Genomic DNA, 21057 nt, shown 5'->3' with positions numbered 1-21057 from the left:
TATAGAAAGATATCTTTTCTTAGTTTATTTTAAGAACCACAGGTTCAAATTTAACATGTAATATCTTGTTCGAAAGGTATTGCAGGTAAGTACTTTAGGAACTTCAAATCATAAAAATTGCATGTATACTTTTCAAGTTATTGACAAATAGCTGTTTTAAAAGTGGACACTTAGTGCAATTTTCACAGTTCCTGGGGGAGGTAAGTTTTTGTTAGTTTTACCAGGTAAGTAGGACACTTACAGGGTTCAGTTCTTGGTCCAAGGTAGCCCACCGTTGGGGGTTCAGAGCAACCCCAAAGTCACCACACCAGCAGCTCAGGGCCGGTCAGGTGCAGAGTTCAAAGTGGTGCCCAAAACACATAGGCTAGAATGGAGAGAAGGGGGGTGCCCCGGTTCCGGTCTGCTTGCAGGTAAGTACCCGCGTCTTCGGAGGGCAGACCAGAGGGGTTTTGTAGGGCACCGGGGGGGACACAAGTCCACACAGAAATTTCACCCTCAGCAGCGCGGGGCGGCCGGGTGCAGTGTAGGAACAGGCGTCGGGTTCGCAATGTTAGTCTATGAGAGATCTCGGGATCTCTTCAGCGCTGCAGGCAGGCAAGGGGGGGATTCCTCGGGGAAACCTCCACTTGGGTAAGGGAGAGGGACTCCTGGGGGTCACTTCTCCAGTGAAAGTCCGGTCCTTCAGGTCCTGGGGGCTGCGGGTGCAGGGTCTCTCCCAGGCGTCGGGACTTTAGGTTCAAAGAGTCGCGGTCAGGGGAAGCCTCGGGATTCCCTCTGCAGGCGGCGCTGTGGGGGCTCAGGGGGGACAGGTTTTGGTACTCACAGTATCAGAGTAGTCCTGGGGTCCCTCCTGAGGTGTTGGATCGCCACCAGCCGAGTCGGGGTCGCCGGGTGCAGTGTTGCAAGTCTCACGCTTCTTGCGGGGAGCTTGCAGGGTTCTTTAAAGCTGCTGGAAACAAAGTTGCAGCTTTTCTTGGAGCAGGTCCGCTGTCCTCGGGAGTTTCTTGTCTTTTCGAAGCAGGGGCAGTCCTCAGAGGATGTCGAGGTCGCTGGTCCCGTTGGAAGGCGTCGCTGGAGCAGGATCTTTGGAAGGCAGGAGACAGGCCGGTGAGTTTCTGGAGCCAAGGCAGTTGTCGTCTTCTGGTCTTCCTCTGCAGGGGTTTTCAGCTAGGCAGTCCTTCTTCTTGTAGTTGCAGGAATCTAATTTTCTAGGGTTCAGGGTAGCCCTTAAATACTAAATTTAAGGGCGTGTTTAGGTCTGGGGGGTTAGTAGCCAATGGCTACTAGCCCTGAGGGTGGGTACACCCTCTTTGTGCCTCCTCCCAAGGGGAGGGGGTCACAATCCTAACCCTATTGGGGGAATCCTCCATCTGCAAGATGGAGGATTTCTAAAAGCTAGAGTCACTTCAGCTCAGGACACCTTAGGGGCTGTCCTGACTGGCCAGTGACTCCTCCTTGTTTTTCTCATTATTTTCTCCGGCCTTGCCGCCAAAAGTGGGGCCTGGCCGGAGGGGGCGGGCAACTCCACTAGCTGGAGTGTCCTGCTGGGTTGGCACAAAGGAGGTGAGCCTTTGAGGCTCACCGCCAGGTGTGACAATTCCTGCCTGGGGGAGGTGTTAGCATCTCCACCCAGTGCAGGCTTTGTTACTGGCCTCAGAGTGACAAAGGCACTCTCCCCATGGGGCCAGCAACATGTCTCGGTTTGTGGCAGGCTGCTAAAACTAGTCAGCCTACACAGATAGTCGGTTAAGTTTCAGGGGGCACCTCTAAGGTGCCCTCTGTGGTGTATTTTACAATAAAATGTACACTGGCATCAGTGTGCATTTATTGTGCTGAGAAGTTTGATACCAAACTTCACAGTTTTCAGTGTAGCCATTATGGTGCTGTGGAGTTCGTGTTTGACAGACTCCCAGACCATATACTCTTATGGCTACCCTGCACTTACAATGTCTAAGGTTTTGTTTAGACACTGTAGGGGTACCATGCTCATGCACTGGTACCCTCACCTATGGTATAGTGCACCCTGCCTTAGGGCTGTAAGGCCTGCTAGAGGGGTGTCTTACCTATACTGCATAGGCAGTGAGAGGCTGGCATGGCACCCTGAGGGGAGTGCCATGTCGACTTACTCGTTTTGTCCTCACTAGCACACACAAGCTGGCAAGCAGTGTGTCTGTGCTGAGTGAGAGGTCTCCAGGGTGGCATAAGACATGCTGCAGCCCTTAGAGACCTTCCTTGGCATCAGGGCCCTTGGTACTAGAAGTACCAGTTACAAGGGACTTATCTGAATGCCAGGGTGTGCCAATTGTGGATACAATGGTACATTTTAGGTGAAGGAACACTGGTGCTGGGGCCTGGTTAGCAGGGTCCCAGCACACTTCTCAGTCAAGTCAGCATCAGTATCAGGCAAAAAGTGGGGGGTAACTGCAACAGGGAGCCATTTCTTTACACCTTTCATTTAAAGTATTGTTTGTAAATCCTGAACCTGTGGTTCTTAAAATAAACTAAGAAAATACATTTTTCTATATAAAAACCTATTGGCCTGGAATTTGTCTTTGAGTGTGTGTTCCTCGTTTATTGCCTGTGTGTGTACAACAAATGCTTAACACTACCCTCTGATAAGCCTACTGCTCGACCACACTACCACAAAATAGAGCATTAGAATTATCTCTTTTTGCCACTATCTTACCTCTAAGGGGAACCCTTGGACTCTGGGCATGCTATTTCTTACTTTGAAATAGTACATACAGAGCCAACTTCCTACAACACTATCAATATTCCTGAGAATGGAAACACCTGCAACAAATCCTCCACACTCAGTTGGCGCCAGTCTGCAAGGAGGACAAATGATGCATTGCTCCATATGCCTTTATGGTTATGTCACATCTGGTAAAGACGCCATACAGCCATGGATAGAGTGCTACCCTTATATGCGGCTGATGTAATCAAAAGGAGTGAGCAAAAGGTTAGCCAAACTAAGTTTTTTATTATGTAGGATTAAATGTGATACTAGCCCTCCAATATATACACTAATGTAATGGAAGATGCCACACTATTACTGAGACTTCTAATCTAAGAATAAGGGAGTATCTATTGCAATACGATCGTCAAGACAAATTGGAAGTCTAACCAGTCCAAAACATGTTTTGTATGGTTTGAATCAAATTCCACGGTAAGTCAGTATTTCGGTCCCACATGTGGAAAATCCACCTTCTTGATCTTCAATAAAAGCTTAGCGTTCATGGTCTAAAACCACAATGACATAACATCTCCCATTAGTAATAGACAATTTAGTTTTGGCAATCAAAACACTACCAATATAATACAGGGGAATCTTTAAACTGGTATGGGACTCTATGACCACGCCATTAAGCTTTGGCAGCACAGATCACACTTGCTCTATATGTATACAATTCCTATGATCATACCAAACCGCAGGCAAGGACAGCGCATTCATTATATATTAATTATGTTAGCAATATGTAATGCCAATGAGCGATGCCGTATGGTGCTAGTTTGACTTTCGCTGAGCAGAATAACTGACGTTAAAAGATTCACGTAGCTGTGCACTTTTATCCACATAAGGCAGCAATACCAACATGATAGGGAGGTTGTGTTGCCAGCATTTTTCGCACTTGGGAATATTTATGCTAAATTGTTGTTGCTGGATATACATTTTTTATTTCAGCATATTTAAATTACTGGAACTACAGGCACACCTAATTTCCCAAAAGTGATCAAAGAATTACTAATGATACATCTGGGTGAGTGAAGGGTGTGTGTGCGCCAGTGTGCAACCCAGCACTAATTTGCCCACGTGTATTGGTGAGTGTTTGAGATGGATTGTGAATGCTCCATAGTGTGCAATCTCACCAACATCTGAGAACACAATAGGATTCTTACCTTCTTATTTTGGTATGAGCAAGTCTCCTGAATTCAACTTTAGCCTCAAGCCTTAATTTCCATGAGTCCCAATATGCCTTCTGTTCACGTTTTCATACATGGTCCTAGTGTTCCATTACATCAATTCATATTTTTGAAGCAGTGTTTTAATCACAAAGAAAGCAAGATCCTTCAACGCTTGCCAATAAAGAATTCAGAAATGATGCATACAGATTCTCTTAAGCAATATGGACTTTAGGTTTAAGTATTTGAAATCTCAACAGGATAAGCTTTAGGGGAATAGGGGCTTTGCTTAATTATCAGTATTACATAATCTTTAGGGCAAATCTGCAAGATAACTAAAGCTTTTTTCTGGTTTCCTCTGCACTTGTGTCAGCTGGTGATGAAATTGCTTTAATCACAAATCATAACAAGCCAATAGGGCTGGTGCTGACCGCCTCTTTGGCAATGAGAGGGAGGGGAGTAGATTGAAAGGTACGACGCACCTTTTGGCGTGTGACTACAAAGGCCTTTGCCCATCTCCTTAACTGTGAAGACGACAGCCTCTATAACTAGGGTGGCTAAAGTAATTTTTGGCACCGATTCAGGTAGGATTTTCCTGCATGTGGTTTACTTGCACAAAATATAAAAGAGAAAAAAGCACATTAGCGAGCAAGGTTTGGTAGCGATCCATGGCCCTGGTGAATGCCTGAGAGCCATTTGGCGAGAAATATGTTGCCCTTACATTAGGTGACTCGAATCATAATTTTCGAGGTATCACCTTCCACTGTTTTTAATAATACCTGTGTTTCCCATTCATAAAGGTGAAAAGCCAGGGTAATACATGGTATTTTTTGGTCATATGGATCCCAGTTTTTATCCAGTAGAATTTACTTACTTATTAGGAACTCCCTCCTGCACTGAATCTATTAGGTGGTTGAGTCTGCCATGGTGGCACTGTCCTACGAGGGCAGGGAGCGGAAGCAAATGACGAAGCACAACATTATTAGGTATGTGAGGCTTCCTCTTCCATTATAGGAATGACCCACCCACCCCTCCACGGTGGCTTAATATCCTGTATCTAGACCTCAAGTGGAGGCTTTTTGGAAAGAGAACCAAAATTGGGCTTCTCTACTGTAGCAGTCACATTTGGTTGTGTTTTATCTGATTCTGTAGGGGATATGTGACTGTTCCTTTCACCTGCCTCTTTAACTACATGTTTGAAGCTGACTGCCAGCTATCTGGTCATTTTTGGTTTGTCATAGTTTCTGCAAAACTTTATTGCCTTCATCAGTCCAAATAAATTTTTAAAAAAAATCAATTGATGCAGGCAAAACAAGTTTTTTTGGCTCAAAAAAGTAAAAACATATACTACCATAGTACTCCCTGGTACTGAACTGAACTACGTTGTGTGTGGATGTGTTCCTTGTGAGCATACCCTAACTCGTAGAGAAGTCAGCCAACAGTTGAGGTGGGCTGATGCACTGCCCCTTAATGCATACTGGAATGGGTGGATGAAAAATATGAATGACACTACCCACAGACGATGAAGTTTAGCTGAAACCCATTTAAGTAACTATGTTATAGACATACTTTTAGCAAAATCAAAAGGTATTGGCTAACAGACCTAAAAAACAGCAATCAGTCTGACGTTGGATGCAAGCCTCTTGTCTTTAAGGAAGAAGGCAAGAAAGAACTGAAAGATTGATAGAAAGGAATGAAAGGAGGAAGGCAAGAAAGAATAAAAATAAAGCAAGGAAAGAGAAAGCAAACGAAAGAAGGTGAAAAGGAAAAAGACAAGAAGGAAAAATGTAAGAAGTAATGAAAGAAGGCAAGAAAAATAAAAAATAAAACTTAATACCAAGTAGTTTCAAATGGACACAATATGGTGTGCTGTGAAATAGCAACCCACTGCCCCATGTTATATGCTTTAGTGGGCCAGAACAAAATGTGAATGACAAAACAACTGATCAATGGATGAAAAGAGGTGGCTGAAAGTGCCTATATTTAAGTATATTATAGATATTTTAGTAAAATTAAATGGTCTTGGCTGACACCGGGCATAAAAATTATTTTCGTTGACGTGTCAAGCAGCTAAAGCACAGGCTTCCAATAAACTGGACAGATTCTACAGCCACTTGCAAAATATCATACTCCACAAACAATATGGCATTCAAAAGGGTAGCTTCATTTGTTCACCTCCTCCTTGCCGACTTCTAATAATGTGGTTTTAGGCATTACACTTTCTTCTTAGGGCTTGCCTGTTTTATCTGTGGTAAGACATGGTTACCTTACAGTGGGCTTAGAGCCTGCCCATTGCTTACTAACGGCCGTCTTTATTGGTATTCTCAATTCCTTGTTTATTGTTTTGTTCATCAGCTTCCATGGGCTTTACTTCCTCTTCAGGTGTTTGCCACTTCCCTGGAGCATGGATCCATTACTTATGTACTGCCAATGCTCGCTTTTCAAGTGCTACATTTTTCTTTTTGGTTAAGCACTCTACAAGGGTGCATGTGCTTGACAACTGTCTACCTTGAGTGTTGCTCTTCCACATCTGTGTATTTTTCTCCCCTCACCATCCCTCAGATGCAGTTGTTTCCCTAACGCCCTCACAGCATGTGCTTCTGCATCTTTGCCAGCCCTCTGTTGTCCGTGTGCTTTCCCACTTGCCTACCCTCCATTTGCTGTATACTTTCCCATTCCAACCCACTGCCCCCCCCTCTGTTTTCTGTGTGCTTCCCCACTGCTGTCTCTTGCATTTTCTTCTCCCCTCCAACCACCTCTCCTTCTCAACCCCTCTCCCTGAGTTACCTCGTCCCTTGGTTATTTTTTTTTTCTTTTCTTACTGTAGATGTTTATTAGTGCTAGGTCAAAAAAAGCACATTTCATTTAACTTTCCATCCTCCGTGTTGTTACTGGATCGGTAAATAAAAAGAAAACAAGCATTTGCAATGCAATGGGTCTCGCGTTTGCTTGAGTTAGAGCTATTACCGTTGTAAACTCCTAACCAGACTTTTCTGATCACACAAACAGAAAATTAAAATAATACAATTTCACATAAGGGAGCTGATTTAAAGCACCACGGCATGAGCGTGAAGGGGACTAATCACAACAGAAAGTCCGGTCTGGTTTTGCCTTTGCACAGTAATAAAAATAAATAAATACATTCTTTTTAAAAGCGCAATCGCGTGGGGTAAAATCTTGAATTTGTGAAGGAGCGCTAGGATAAACAATAGAATTAAACTGGTAGTCATGAAAAGCGCTTGATTACTGCCCAGCAAGCTCGCGCTGCCTAAGAAATAATAAGAAAAAGCAGTCCAGAAACCTTACAGAAAACATGGAACCTCAGATGTTTTCAGTAGTTGGCTGGTGCTCTCGAGGACAGCTAAACCCCAGAAAAGGCATGACGCACGCATGCCTTTCACTAATGAAATCAAGCGAATTTTACGAGGCAAGCCTACGAACCAATGAATGTGATGGGAGTGGTTAAAAGCCTACAGAGAGATTACAACAGGGACAGAGCGCTAGCGTGCTCGACCCTAAAAAAGGGGCCCCATGAAAAGCCTTTTCTTCTGGTCTTTGGCCATGATGCACAGCATTGAGGATGCTTTGCAGCTGGACTAAAAACCATTGGCAAAATGATGATGCTTATTTGGGACTGATTTAGACCAGACCTAGCCATTAGAAGCCGAAAAGCATTCTAAAAATTGTTACCAGCGCCTCAAACATGATGGGCACTAGATAGAACATGATTCTGTGTGGTGGTTAAGAAGCTATCCAATTACAGAAACAAGGGTACCCTCTTGGTGGGCAGGTGCAGTGATATAATGGGACTAGGAAGCCCACAACACAAAATCACACTCTCTAAACCACAGTAGATTTTTATACATTACGTTACACAGATGTAGAATTTACGTCACAGGACAATAAAATACCCTGCCCAGAACAGAAACAGGAGATTTTTTTGTTACTCAAATGCCAAAGCGACAGAACCACAATTTCTGGGTCACAACATAAGAAATGTATTCTGCAGTCTGAGGGAGAAATGCTAGTTCTAGAAGGCCCAAAGCTCACAACAGCGGCCTAGACATAGGAGCCCTTAAATGATGAACAGAAGGGGAGCAGACAGCGTGAAAAGGAATTAACCAGAAACTGGAAGCGTGGATCTAAGAGGTGGGGCCTCTCTTGCTCATTTTGAGCAAAGAGACCCATTGACAACCAGCCAATGTGAACGGAACAACAAGTTGTAAGAATAAGGAACCCGCCAAGGCCTCCTACTTAACCAACAATTAAGGTGAGCGCTGAATAAGACCATGAATAAACACAGCCACAACATCCTCACGTCACAGGGCAGAGACAAACTAGAAAAACTCATTTTAATTTAGTCTAATTGGAACAATTTTCTAACCAGGATCACACCAAGGCAGGTAAAAAGCAGCAAGTAAGAGGCAAAAACGAAATTGCTTAGAACAAAGAGCAGAATAAGAACAGAAACAAAATGACAAAATAAAGCAATACAGGCCGAATTTAAGATACAGAGAACTCTGCAGAACAAGGAACTAAAGCTGCAGAAATCCTCAACGGTAAATTGAAATTCATGCTGGTCCTTGGGTGTGGAATTGGGAAAAATAAATTTCATTTGTCCAACATTAGCTTACTTTTTAAATGATCTGTGCAATGTCGTGCTCATCAAAACCCACCTCCAAGGGGGAAAACACAAGACTATGACACCTTGAAACATGAACTTGTCCAAGTATTAATTGGCCAAGAATATGTAAAGGCTCAAACTGAGCAGAGAATGTTTTTAAAAAGCTACGCGTCCTTGCAGTACCCAAGGCAGGGACATAATAGTGCAGCAGTCACTCAGACTTGTTGGTGAATGATCTTGTTCCACATTTCTTGCTAAGATTCTCAAGCATTCACATCAAACAAGAGTTAGAAATGTCTTAATCCAGAGCCAGAATGCCAGTTCCTACCAGAAATGTCAGCCTCTCATACACATACCTACCATACCACGATTCGTAGCAAATTGAAACGTATTTTGCAGAGGACTTTTGAAAAAGCAGAGTGGAGGAGGACTGGTGATGGGGCATCAGGAAAAATAAGAAGTGCAACAATGTAGGAACGGTACTTAAAGCCCTGCTTTCACATAACAGTCTTTCTCTCTCGTCCACTCACCAACATGGAGCTGAGTAAGATTAATAGAAATAACAGAGGGAGAGGAGATAGAGTTCCAGCAGAGAGGGCAAATCCGTAATACAGAATAATAGTAATGACTGTACATTGCTCACATCTCTTTCAGAATAATCTGAAGGTGATTAATCTGGTGTTGCTATTCAAATCGGGTACTCGTTTTAGCGACTTTGGGATGGCCAAAATATGCACTGGTCCACCTACTGATAACCACCATCTGTTGGAGTTTCTAGGGAGATTGCACAATTTGCAGTCAGTCTGCTACATACACCCTTAGCTCTAGTATTCTCGTCTTCAAATATTTTTTTATGTAATACAGATAAATACATTTCGAGACATGTGTTCTTTAACACAGGAAATCTGATTCTGTTTTTCCCTAAACAGTGGAAGGATTTCTGTTCATATATGTCTTCTTTCCAGCGCCATTAGAAGGCTAAAGGAAAACAACTTCAGATGTTTACGTTGCGAAAGCCTTTTAAGTATCTATAGGGAACCATGCTCTGAACCTAAATTACTTCACATCCGTGGCCAACATTATTATATATATATATATATATATATATATATATATATATATATATATACATACATACATATACACACACACACAGAGAAGAAAAAGAGAGAGAAAGAAAAAGAGAGCGAGAGAGGGGAATTCCACCATTAAAACACCTCAAAAACAATTCAAGAGAGTTTCTGAAAACAACTTGCTAACACTTTGAAAAATCCAGATAATTCACTGGCCGAAAGACAACCTACAAAATTCACCAGCAAAGATTTGACAGAAACTTCAGTGGCAGAACCAGTTCCAAAAAATTAAAATAGAGCAAACAGTCTACTCAATTTGGCAGCAGATGAAAAAACCTCAGTAAAAGAATGACATGGCAAGCCAAAGTCAGCCACTTACTCTCAGGGTAAGATGCAGCAACATGTTGTATCCCATTTGGGAGTAGATAATGAATGGTGAGGTTTGCGCTCACCCCATTTGCTAGAGCTCTGCAGACACTTTCATGTGACTAAAGGTAGACAAGTCCACCAAAATATTTAAGCAGAATGGTTTAAAAAAAAAAAAATAAAAAAAAAAAACACAGATGAAGCCTACAACTCTAAATGTGGAAATAGCACCAGTACATTTTGAAAGTAACTACTCACCCAGGCAAAGTTGCCCACATAGACAGAAGCTCGCCCTTTACGTGCAGCATAGTTGGAAAAGTTGGAGAAGTTGGAGAAGCTGGAGCCCATTGACTGGTGATTGGATTTGGGGACGGAACTGTCACCCATTGCGGCAGTACTAGAGGAGGTTGTGCCTGGGGACTGAGAAACCCTGCGGGAGCCCTGCTGCTGCTGCTCCTCAGGTGGGGCTACTGTGGCCGCCAAAACATCATCATAGAGGTCCACCTGTTCGGCAGCAAACTCGGAATCCTAGAAAGAGACAATAAATTCCACCTGAACATGACAGAATAAAGTTAACGGCAACAACAGTAACAATTTCATTTAATGTTTCCCACATTACAATCATGACCCCCTGCAGCAGCTACATGATACTGAACACTGAAAGCGTACATAAATGAACTTTATCCAAAAATATAGAAATGCAGCAGCTTAACCATTGATATTAGATGTTTTTGGAAAAGGTAGGAGCTGGAGGAACACAAAACTCTGTGAAGGCTAAACAAGCATATGCGAAGCCAAAAGGAACAGGATAGGGTGGGGGAGGAGAAAAAAAAGACAAGCATTTGCAATGCAGTAGATTTTGCATTTTGTTGAGTTACAGCTATTGGCATTGTAAATTCATAACTGGACTTCTCTTGCCACATAAATTGTTCAACCTTGTCTCATAATTTCGTCTTTTCCGAACATGTTTTGGTGGTCACTGGCGGCTACTAACATCAGAAATCACAAGCCCTTGAGGAAAGACGATGGGAAATAAAGCTGGAAAAGTATTTTCTATTTATTTTAACAGAATGAAGTTTGGCAAGTATTCTTGCCTCACATTTCAATAAACCTCTAATGAAGTTAACAAAAGCAGAGCAGACAGGGGATTTATGGCCCCAATAAAGAAGTTAAGCAATGCCCTGTGTGCAATGTCTTAAGTCCTGGCACAGAGGGGCCCTGGAGGAGAGACTCCAGATGGGAGGCTAAGCAAGTTTCACATCATTGGTTCTAGGTTTAGCTACATTATACTAGAAAGGGCATATTGTGGCTTTCGTGAGCAGTGAGCTAAATGACCAGGAGTTTCTTCTGTAAAATAAGCTTATTTTAGGAGCCAGAGGTGAAGACAGCACTGGAATAAAGCCAAAACAAATGTCAGTGACATGGAGGAGGAAGGAGGAATAATATGCTGCTATAAAATGCTGGCAGGTACCAGCCTAAAACACCCACAGTGAAAAGGGAGCACCAAAGAAATTCCGAAGTAGTCTCTAACAGCAACAGATAAAGAAACCAAAGTGGAGCAATACAGTAGTTGGTCACTGCACTGAAACAGAAAAAGGCAGAACTGATCACTAGCGAGCAAGAATTTTTTAAGGACACTGCAGCCAACAAATGAAATTGTTTCAAGCCATAACAGATTATGCTCGACTTAAAAACAAACTATGATGCAGTCAGTGCTGGCCATGTTGCAGTTTTTTTCTCTCTCTTAAAAGAAGTTCCTGAATCACATACAAGCAGTGGTGGGGCACTAATTAAACAATTAATCTGTGCTTGGGCCATGCGCCACTGAAAGAAAAGGAAGTGACACATGGCAAGTGCTGCCCAATTAGAAGCTGGCAAATAAGAGTGACATGATGCAAACGAATGGTAACCAATAGGCAGGTTCTAAGCCCATTAAAAAACACAAATGTCTTTCAGCAAGAACTAGCACATGCTGGCGCAGGCTTAACCTAAAAAGGACTAAGGGAGAACTCAGACATAAAAAGTGATGAAACGCGTAAGCAAGGCTTAAATACTCATAAAATTGACCCTTACAGGATTGTAGGAAGTTGGCTCTGTATGTGCTATTTCAAAGTAAGGAATAGCATGCACAGAGTCCAAGGGTTCCCCTTAGAGGTAAAATAGTGGTAAAAATAGATAATACTAATGCTCTATTTTGTGGTAGTGTGGTCGAGCAGTAGGCTTATCCAAGGAGTAGTGTTAAGCAATTGTTGTACATACACATAGACAATAAATGAGGTACACACACTCAGAGACAAATCCAGCCAATAGGTTTTGTTATAGAAAAATATATTTTCTTAGTTTATTTTAAGAACCACAGGTTCAAATTTAACATGTAATATCTTGTTTGAAAGGTATTGCAGGTAAGTACATTAGGAACTTTGAATCATTTCAATTGCATGTATACTTTTCAAGTTATTCACAAATAGCTACTTTAAAAGTGGACACAGTGCAATTTTCACAGTTCCTGGGGGAGGTAAGTTTTTGTTAGTTTTACCAGGTAAGTAAGACACTTACAGGGTTCAGTTCTTGGTCCAAGGTAGCCCACCGTTGGGGGTTCAGAGCAACCCCAAAGTTACCACACCAGCAGCTCAGGGCCGGTCAGGTGCAGAGTTCAAAGTGGTGCCCAAAACGCATAGGCTAGAATGGAGAGAAGGGGGTGCCCCGGTTCCGGTCTGCTTGCAGGTAAGTACCCGCGTCTTCGGAGGGCAGACCAGGGGGGTTTTGTAGGGCACCGGGGGGGACACAAGCCCACACAGAAATTTCACCCTCAGCAGCGCGGGGGCGGCCGGGTGCAGTGTAGAAACAAGCGTCGGGTTTTCAATGTTAGTCTATGAGAGATCAAGGGATCTCTTCAGCGCTGCAGGCAGGCAAGGGGGGGCTTCCTCGGGGAAACCTCCACTTGGGCAAGGGAGAGGGACTCCTGGGGGTCACTTCTCCAGTGAAAGTCCGGTCCCTCAGGTCCTGGGGGCTGCAGGTGCAGGGTCTTTTCCAGGCGTCGGGACTTAGGTTTCAGAGAGTCGCGGTCAGGGGAAGCCTCGGGATTCCCTCTGCAGGCGGCGCTGTGGGGGGCTCAGGGGGGACAGGTTTTGGTACTCACAGTCGTCGAGTAGTCCGGGGGTCCTCCCTGAGGTGTTGGTTCTCCACCAGCCGAGTCGGGGTCGCCGGGTGCAGTGTTGCAAGTCTCACGCTTCTTGCGGGGAGTTGCAGGGTTCTTTTAAAGCTGCTCCTTGAAACAAAGTTGCAGTCTTTTTGGAGCAGGTCCGCTGTCCTCGGGAGTTTCTTGTCTTTTTCGAAGCAGGGCAGTCCTCAGAGGAGTCGGAGGTCGCTGGTCCCTTGGAAGGCGTCGCTGGAGCAGAGTTCTTTGGAAGGCAGGAGACAGGCCGGTGAGTTTCTGGAGCCAAGGCAGTTGTTGTCTTCTGGTCTTCCTCTGCAGGGGTTTTCAGCTGGGCAGTCCTCCTTCTTGTTGTTGCAGGAATCTAATTTTCTAGGGTTCAGGGTAGCCCTTAAATACTAAATTTAAGGGCGTGTTTAGGTCTGGGGGGTTAGTAGCCAATGGCTACTAGCACTGAGGGTGGGTACACCCTCTTTGTGCCTCCTCCCAAGGGGAGGGGGTCACAATCCTAACCCTATTGGGGGAATCCTCCATCTGCAAGATGGAGGATTTCTAAAAGTTAGAGTCACTTCAGCTCAGGACACCTTAGGGGCTGTCCTGACTGGCCAGTGACGACTCCTTGTTGCTTTCTTTGTTCCCTCCAGCCTTGCCGCCAAAAGTGGGGGCCGTGGCCGGAGGGGGCAGGCAACTCCACTAAGCTGGAGTGCCCTGCTGGGCTGTGACAAAGGGGTGAGCCTTTGAGGCTCACCGCCAGGTGTCACAGCTCCTGCCTGGGGGAGGTGTTAGCATCTCCACCCAGTGCAGGCTTTGTTACTGGCCTCAGAGTGACAAAGGCACTCTCCCCATGGGGCCAGCAACATGTCTCTAGTGTGGCAGGCTGCTGGAACTAGTCAGCCTACACAGACAGTCGGTTAAGTTTCAGGGGGCACCTCTAAGGTGCCCTCTGTGGTGTATTTTACAATAAAATGTACACTGGCATCAGTGTGCATTTATTGTGCTGAGAAGTTTGATACCAAACTTCCCAGTTTTCAGTGTAGCCATTATGGTGCTGTGGGGTTCGTGTTTGACAAACTCCCAGACCATATACTCTTATGGCTACCCTGCACTTACAATGTCTAAGGTTTTGTTTAGACACTGTAGGGGTACCATGCTCATGCACTGGTACCCTCACCTATGGTATAGTGCACCCTGCCTTAGGGCTGTAAGGCCTGCTAGAGGGGTGACTGACCTATACTTGCATAGGCAGTGAGAGGCTGGCATGGCACCCTGAGGGGAGTGCCATGTCGACTTACTTGTTTTGTTCTCACTAGCACACACAAGCTGGCAAGCAGGGTGTCTGTGCTGAGTGAGAGGTCTCCATGGTGGCATAAGACATGCTGCAGCCCTTAGAGACCTTCCTTGGCATCAGGGCCCTTGGTACTAGAAGTACCAGTTACAAGGGACTTATCTGGATGCCAGGGTCTGCCAATTGTGGATACAAAAGTACAGGTTAGGGAAAGAACACTGGTGCTGGGGCCTGGTTAGCAGGCCTCAGCACACTTTCAATTGTAAACATAGCATCAGCAAAGGCAAAAAGTCAGGGGGCAACCATGCCAAGGAGGCATTTCCTTACACAACCCCCCCCCCAAACGAAAGAGGATGAGACTAACCTTTCCCAAGAGAGTCTTCATTTTCTAAGTGGAAGAACCTGGAAAGGCCATCTGCATTGGCATGGGCAGTCCCAGGTCTGTGTTCCACTATAAAGTCCATTCCCTGTAGGGAGATGGACCACCTCAACAGTTTAGGATTTTCACCCTTCATTTGCATCAGCCATTTGAGAGGTCTGTGGTCAGTTTGAACTAGGAAGTGAGTCCCAAAGAGGTATGGTCTCAGCTTCTTCAGGGACCAAACCACAGCAAAGGCCTCCCTCTCAATGGCACTCCAACGCTGCTCCCTGGGGAGTAACCTCCTGCTAATGAAAGCAACAGGCTGGTCAAGGCCATCATCATTTGTTTGGGACAAAACTGCCCCTATCCCATGTTCAGAGGCATCTGTCTGCACAATGAACTGCTTAGAATAATCTGGAGCTTTTAGAACTGGTGCTGAGCACATTGCTTGTTTCAGGGTGTCAAAGGCCTGTTGGCATTCCACAGTCCAGTTAACTTTCTTGGGCATTTTCTTGGAGGTGAGTTCAGTGAGGGCTGTCACAATGGATCCATATCCCTTCACAAACCTCCTGTAATACCCAGTCAAGCCAAGGAATGCCCTGACTTGAGTCTGGGTTTTTGGAGCTACCCAGTCCAGAATAGTCTGGATCTTGGGTTGGAGTGGCTGAACTTGGCCTCCACCTACAAGGTGTCCCAAGTAAACCACAGTTCCCTGCCCTATCTGGCATTTGGATGCCTTGATAGAGAGGCCTGCAGTTTGCAGAGCCTTCAAAACCTTCTTCAGGTGGACCAGGTGATCCTGCCAGGTGGAGCTAAAGACAGCAATATCATCAAGATAAGCTGTGCTAAAGGACTCCAAGCCAGCAAGGACTTGATTCACCAACCTTTGGAAGGTGGCAGGGGCATTCTTTAAACCAAAGGGCATAACAGTAAACTGATAATGCCCATCAGGTGTGGAGAATGCTGTTTTCTCTTTTGCTCCAGGTGCCATTTTTATTTGCCAGTACCCTGCTGTCAAGTCAAAGGTACTTAAGAATTTGGCAGCACCTAATTTATCTATGAGCTCATCAGCTCTAGGAATTGGATGAGCATCTGTCTTGGTGACAGAATTGAGTCCTCTGTAGTCCACACAAAACCTCATCTCTTTCTTTCCATCTTTGGTGTGAGGTTTGGGGACTAAGACCACTGGGCTAGCCCAGGGGCTGTCAGAGCGCTCAATTACTCCCAATTCCAGCATCTTGTGGACTTCCACCTTAATGCTTTCCTTAACATGGTCAGACTGCCTAAAGATTTTGTTTTTGACAGGCATGCTGTCTCCTGTGTCCACATCATGGGTACACAGGTGTGTCTGACCAGGGGTTAGGGAGAAGAGTTCAGGAAACTGTTGTAGGACTCTCCTACAATCAGCTTGCTGTTGGCCAGAGAGGGTGTCTGAGTACATCACTCCATCTACTGAGCCATCTTTTGGGTCTGATGACAGAAGATCAGGGAGAGGTTCACTCTCTGCCTCCTGATCCTCATCTGTTACCATCAACAGATTCACATCAGCCCTGTCATGGAAGAGCTTAAGGCGGTTCACATGGATCACCCTCTTGGGGCTCCTGCTTGTGCCCAGGTCCACCAGGTAGGTGACCTGACTCTTCCTTTCTAGCACTGGGTAAGGGCCACTCCATTTGTCCTGGAGTGCCCTGGGAGCCACAGGCTCCAGAACCCAGACTTTCTGCCCTGGTTGGAACTCAACCAGTGCAGCCTTTTGGTCATACCAAAACTTCTGGAGCTGTTGGCTGGCCTCAAGGTTTTTGGTTGCCTTTTCCATGTACTCTGCCATTCTAGAGCGAAGGCCAAGTACATAGTCCACTATGTCTTGTTTAGGCTCATGAAGAGGTCTCTCCCAGCCTTCTTTAACAAGAGCAAGTGGTCCCCTTACAGGGTGACCAAACAGAAGTTCAAAGGGTGAGAATCCTACTCCCTTCTGTGGCACCTCTCTGTAAGCAAAAAGCAGACATGGCAAGAGGACATCCCATCTCCTTTTGAGTTTTTCTGGGAGCCCCATGATCATGCCTTTTAATGTCTTGTTGAATCTCTCAACTAAGCCATTAGTTTGTGGATGGTATGGTGTAGTGAATTTGTAAGTCACTCCACACTCATTCCACATGTGTTTTAGGTATGCTGACATGAAGTTGGTACCTCTGTCAGACACCACCTCCTTAGGGAAACCCACTCTGGTAAAGATACCAATGAGGGCCTTGGCTACTGCAGGGGCAGTAGTCGACCTAAGGGGAATAGCTTCAGGATACCTAGTAGCATGATCCACTACTACTAGGATGTACATATTTCCTGAGGCTGTGGGAGGTTCCAGTGGACCAACTATGTCCACACCCACTCTTTCAAAGGGGACCCCCACCACTGGAAGTGGAATGAGGGGGGCCTTTGGGTGCCCACCTGTCTTACCACTGGATTGACAGGTGGGGCAGGAGAGGCAAAACTCCTTAACCTTCTGGGACATATTGGGCCAGTAGAAGTGGTTGACTAACCTCTCCCACGTCTTGGTTTGTCCCAAATGCCCAGCAAGGGGAATATCATGGGCTAAGGTCAGAATAAACTCTCTGAACGACTGAGGCACTACCACTCTCCTAGTGGCACCAGGTTTGGGGTCTCTGGCCTCAGTGTACAGGAGTCCATCTTCCCAATAGACCCTATGTGTTCCATTTTTCTTGCCCTTGGACTCTTCAGCAGCTTGCTGCCTAAGGCCTTAAAGAGAGGGACAGGTTTCTTGTCCCTTACACAGCTCCTCCCTTGAGGGTCCCCCTGGGCCTAAGAGCTCAACCTGATAAGGTTCAAGCTCCAAAGGCTCAGTTCCCTCAGAGGGCAGAACTTCTTCCTGAGAAGAGAGGTTCTCTTTTTCTGACTGTGTTGCAGTTGGTTTCCCAACTGACTTTCCTTTTCTCTTGGTAGGCTGGGCCATTTTTCCAGACTCCAGCTCTACTTTTTCACCCTGTGCCTTGCATTGTGCTCTTGTTTTTACACACACCAGTTCAGGGATACCCAGCATGGCTGCATGGGTTTTTAGTTCTACCTCAGCCCATGCTGAGGACTCCAGGTCATTTCCAAGCAGACAGTCTACTGGCATGTTTGAGGAGACCACCACCTGTTTCAGGCCATTGACCCCTCCCCATTCTAAAGTTACCATTGCCATGGGATGTGCTTTAGTTTGATTGTCAGCATTGGTGACTGTATAAGTTTTTCCAGTCAGGTATTGGCCAGGGGAAACCAGTTTCTCTGTCACCATGGTGACACTGGCACCTGTATCCATCAGGCCCTCTACACTTGTCCCATTAATAAAGAGCTGCTGCCTGTATTTTTGCATGTTAGGCGGCCAGGCAGCTAGTGTGGCTAAATCCACCCCACCCTCAGAGACTAGAGTAGCTTCAGTGTGGACCCTGATTTGCTCTGGGCACACTGTTGATCCCACTTGGAGACTAGCAATTCCAGTGTTACCTGGATTGGAGTTTGGAGTGGAACTTTTCTTGGGACAGGCCTTGTCTCCAGTTTGGTGTCCAGACTGACTACAGTTTCGACACCAGGCCTTTTTGGGATCAAAGTTTTTACCCTTGTACCCAGGATTGTTTTGTGAAGAGGCTCTGGGCCCACCCTCCTGTGCAGGTTTTTGGGGGCCTGTAGAAGACTCTTTACTATTTTTATTTTTGGCTGTCTCACCACCTTTCCCCTGGGGAGGTTTTGTGACCCCTTTCTTTTGGTCACCCCCTGTGGAAGTTTTGGACACCCTTGTCTTGACCCAATGGTCCGCCTTCTTTCCCAATTCTTGGGGAGAAATTGGTCCTAGGTCTACCAGATGCTGATGCAGTTTATCATTGAAACAATTACTTAACAGGTGTTCTTTCACAAATAAATTGTACAGCCCATCATAATTACTTACACCACTGCCTTGAATCCAACCATCTAGTGTTTTTACTGAGTAGTCTACAAAGTCAACCCAGGTCTGGCTCGAGGATTTTTGAGCCCCCCTGAATCTAATCCTATACTCCTCAGTGGAGAATCCAAAGCCCTCAATCAGGGTACCCTTCATGAGCTCATAAGATTCTGCATCTTTTCCAGAGAGTGTGAGGAGTCTATCCCTACACTTTCCTGTGAACATTTCCCAAAGGAGAGCACCCCAGTGAGATCTGTTCACTTTTCTGGTTACACAAGCCCTCTCAAAAGCTGTGAACCATTTGGTGATGTCATCACCATCTTCATATTTAGTTACAATCCCTTTAGGGATTTTCAACATGTCAGGAGAATCTCTGACCCTATTTATGTTGCTGCCACCATTGATGGGTCCTAGGCCCATCTCTCGTCTTTCCCTCTCTATGGCTAGGATCTGTCTTTCCAAAGCCAATCTTTTGGCCATCCTGGCTAACTGGATGTCCTCTTCACTGGGGTTATCCTCAGTGATTTCAGAGTTGTTGGTCCCTCCTGTGAGGGAACCAGCATCTCTGACTATTATTTGTGGAGTCAGGGCTGGAGAAGCCCTGCTCTCCCTAAGTAGGACTGGAGGGGGGGAATTTCCCTCCAAGTCACTATCTTCATCCTCTGAGTTGCCACCCTCAGAGGGGTTGGCCTTTTCAAACTCTGCCAAAAACTCCTGGAGCTGTACTTTGGTAGGTTTGGGGCCCATTGCTATTTTCTTTAGTTTACAGAGTGACCTTAGCTCTCTCATCTGTAGATGGAGGTAAGGTGTGGTGTCGAGTTCCACCACAGCCACATCTGTGCTAGACATTTTGCTTCTAAAAGTTGGAATACTTTTTAAGAATCTAAAACTGGTTCTAGAATCTAATTCAAACTTTTACAAACTTTTAAACTCTAAAAGAAATGCTAAACAGGATCTAACACAAGGCCCTAGCAGGTCTTTTAAGAATTTAGAAAACTTTTCAAATTGCAAAAATCTATTTCTAATGACAATTTTGGAATTTGTCGTGTGATCAGGTATTGGCTGAGTAGTCCAGCAAATGCAAAGTCTTGTACCCCACCGCTGATCCACCAATGTAGGAAGTTGGCTCTGTATGTGCTATTTCAAAGTAAGGAATAGCATGCACAGAGTCCAAGGGTTCCCCTTAGAGGTAAAATAGTGGTAAAAATAGATAATACTAATGCTCTATTTTGTGGTAGTGTGGTCGAGCAGTAGGCTTATCCAAGGAGTAGTGTTAAGCATTTGTTGTACATACACAGAGACAATAAATGAGGTACACACACTCAGAGACAAATCCAGCCAATAGGTTTTGTTATAGAAAAATATATTTTCTTAGTTTATTTTAAGAACCACAGGTTCAAATTTAACATGTAATATCTTGTTTGAAAGGTATTGCAGGTAAGTACATTAGGAACTTTGAATCATTTCAATTGCATGTATACTTTTCAAGTTATTCACAAATAGCTACTTTAAAAGTGGACACAGTGCAATTTTCACAGTTCCTGGGGGAGGTAAGTTTTTGTTAGTTTTACCAGGTAAGTAAGACACTTACAGGGTTCAGTTCTTGGTCCAAGGTAGCCCACCGTTGGGGGTTCAGAGCAACCCCAAAGTTACCACACCAGCAGCTCAGGGCCGGTCAGGTGCAGAGTTCAAAGTGGTGCCCAAAACGCATAGGCTAGAATGGAGAGAAGGGGGTGCCCCGGTTCCGGTCTGCTTGCAGGTAAGTACCCGCGTCTTCGGAGGGCAGACCAGGGGGGTTTTGTAGGGCACCGGGGGGGACACAAGCCCACACAGAAATTTCACCCTCAGCAGCGCGGGGGCGGCCGGGTGCAGTGTAGAAACAAGCGTCGGGTTTTCAATGTTAGTCTATGAGAGATCAAGGGATCTCTTCAGCGCTGCAGGCAGGCAAGGGGGGGCTTCCTCAGGGAAACCTCCACTTGGGCAAGGGAGAGGGACTCCTGGGGGTCACTTCTCCAGTGAAAGTCCGGTCCCTCAGGTCCTGGGGGCTGCGGGTGCAGGGTCTTTTCCAGGCGTCGGGACTTAGGTTTCAGAGAGTCGCGGTCAGGGGAAGCCTCGGGATTCCCTCTGCAGGCGGCGCTGTGGGGGGCTCAGGGGGGACAGGTTTTGGTACTCACAGTCGTCGAGTAGTCCGGGGGTCCTCCCTGAGGTGTTGGTTCTCCACCAGCCGAGTCGGGGTCGCCGGGTGCAGTGTTGCAAGTCTCACGCTTCTTGCGGGGAGTTGCAGGGTTCTTTTAAAGCTGCTCCTTGAAACAAAGTTGCAGTCTTTTTGGAGCAGGTCCGCTGTCCTCGGGAGTTTCTTG

At 45.6% G+C, this 21057-nt stretch overlaps 1 protein-coding gene across 1 annotated transcript in view; it reads right to left on the bottom strand.

The window, feature by feature from the left end:
• The window catches only part of CPSF7 (cleavage and polyadenylation specific factor 7), a 175517-nt gene that overhangs the window by 147485 nt on the left and 6975 nt on the right, over positions 1–21057 (bottom strand). The window contains exon 3 of the mRNA XM_069223252.1: positions 10225–10494. Coding sequence (XP_069079353.1) covers positions 10225–10494 — 270 coding nt within the window. The remainder of the gene's footprint in view (positions 1–10224; positions 10495–21057) is intronic.

This window comes from Pleurodeles waltl, chromosome 3_1 (genome assembly GCF_031143425.1).
Source record: "Pleurodeles waltl isolate 20211129_DDA chromosome 3_1, aPleWal1.hap1.20221129, whole genome shotgun sequence".
NCBI classification, from domain to species: domain Eukaryota; kingdom Metazoa; phylum Chordata; class Amphibia; order Caudata; family Salamandridae; genus Pleurodeles; species Pleurodeles waltl.
This window is presented reverse-complemented; position numbering and strand designations above follow the sequence as displayed.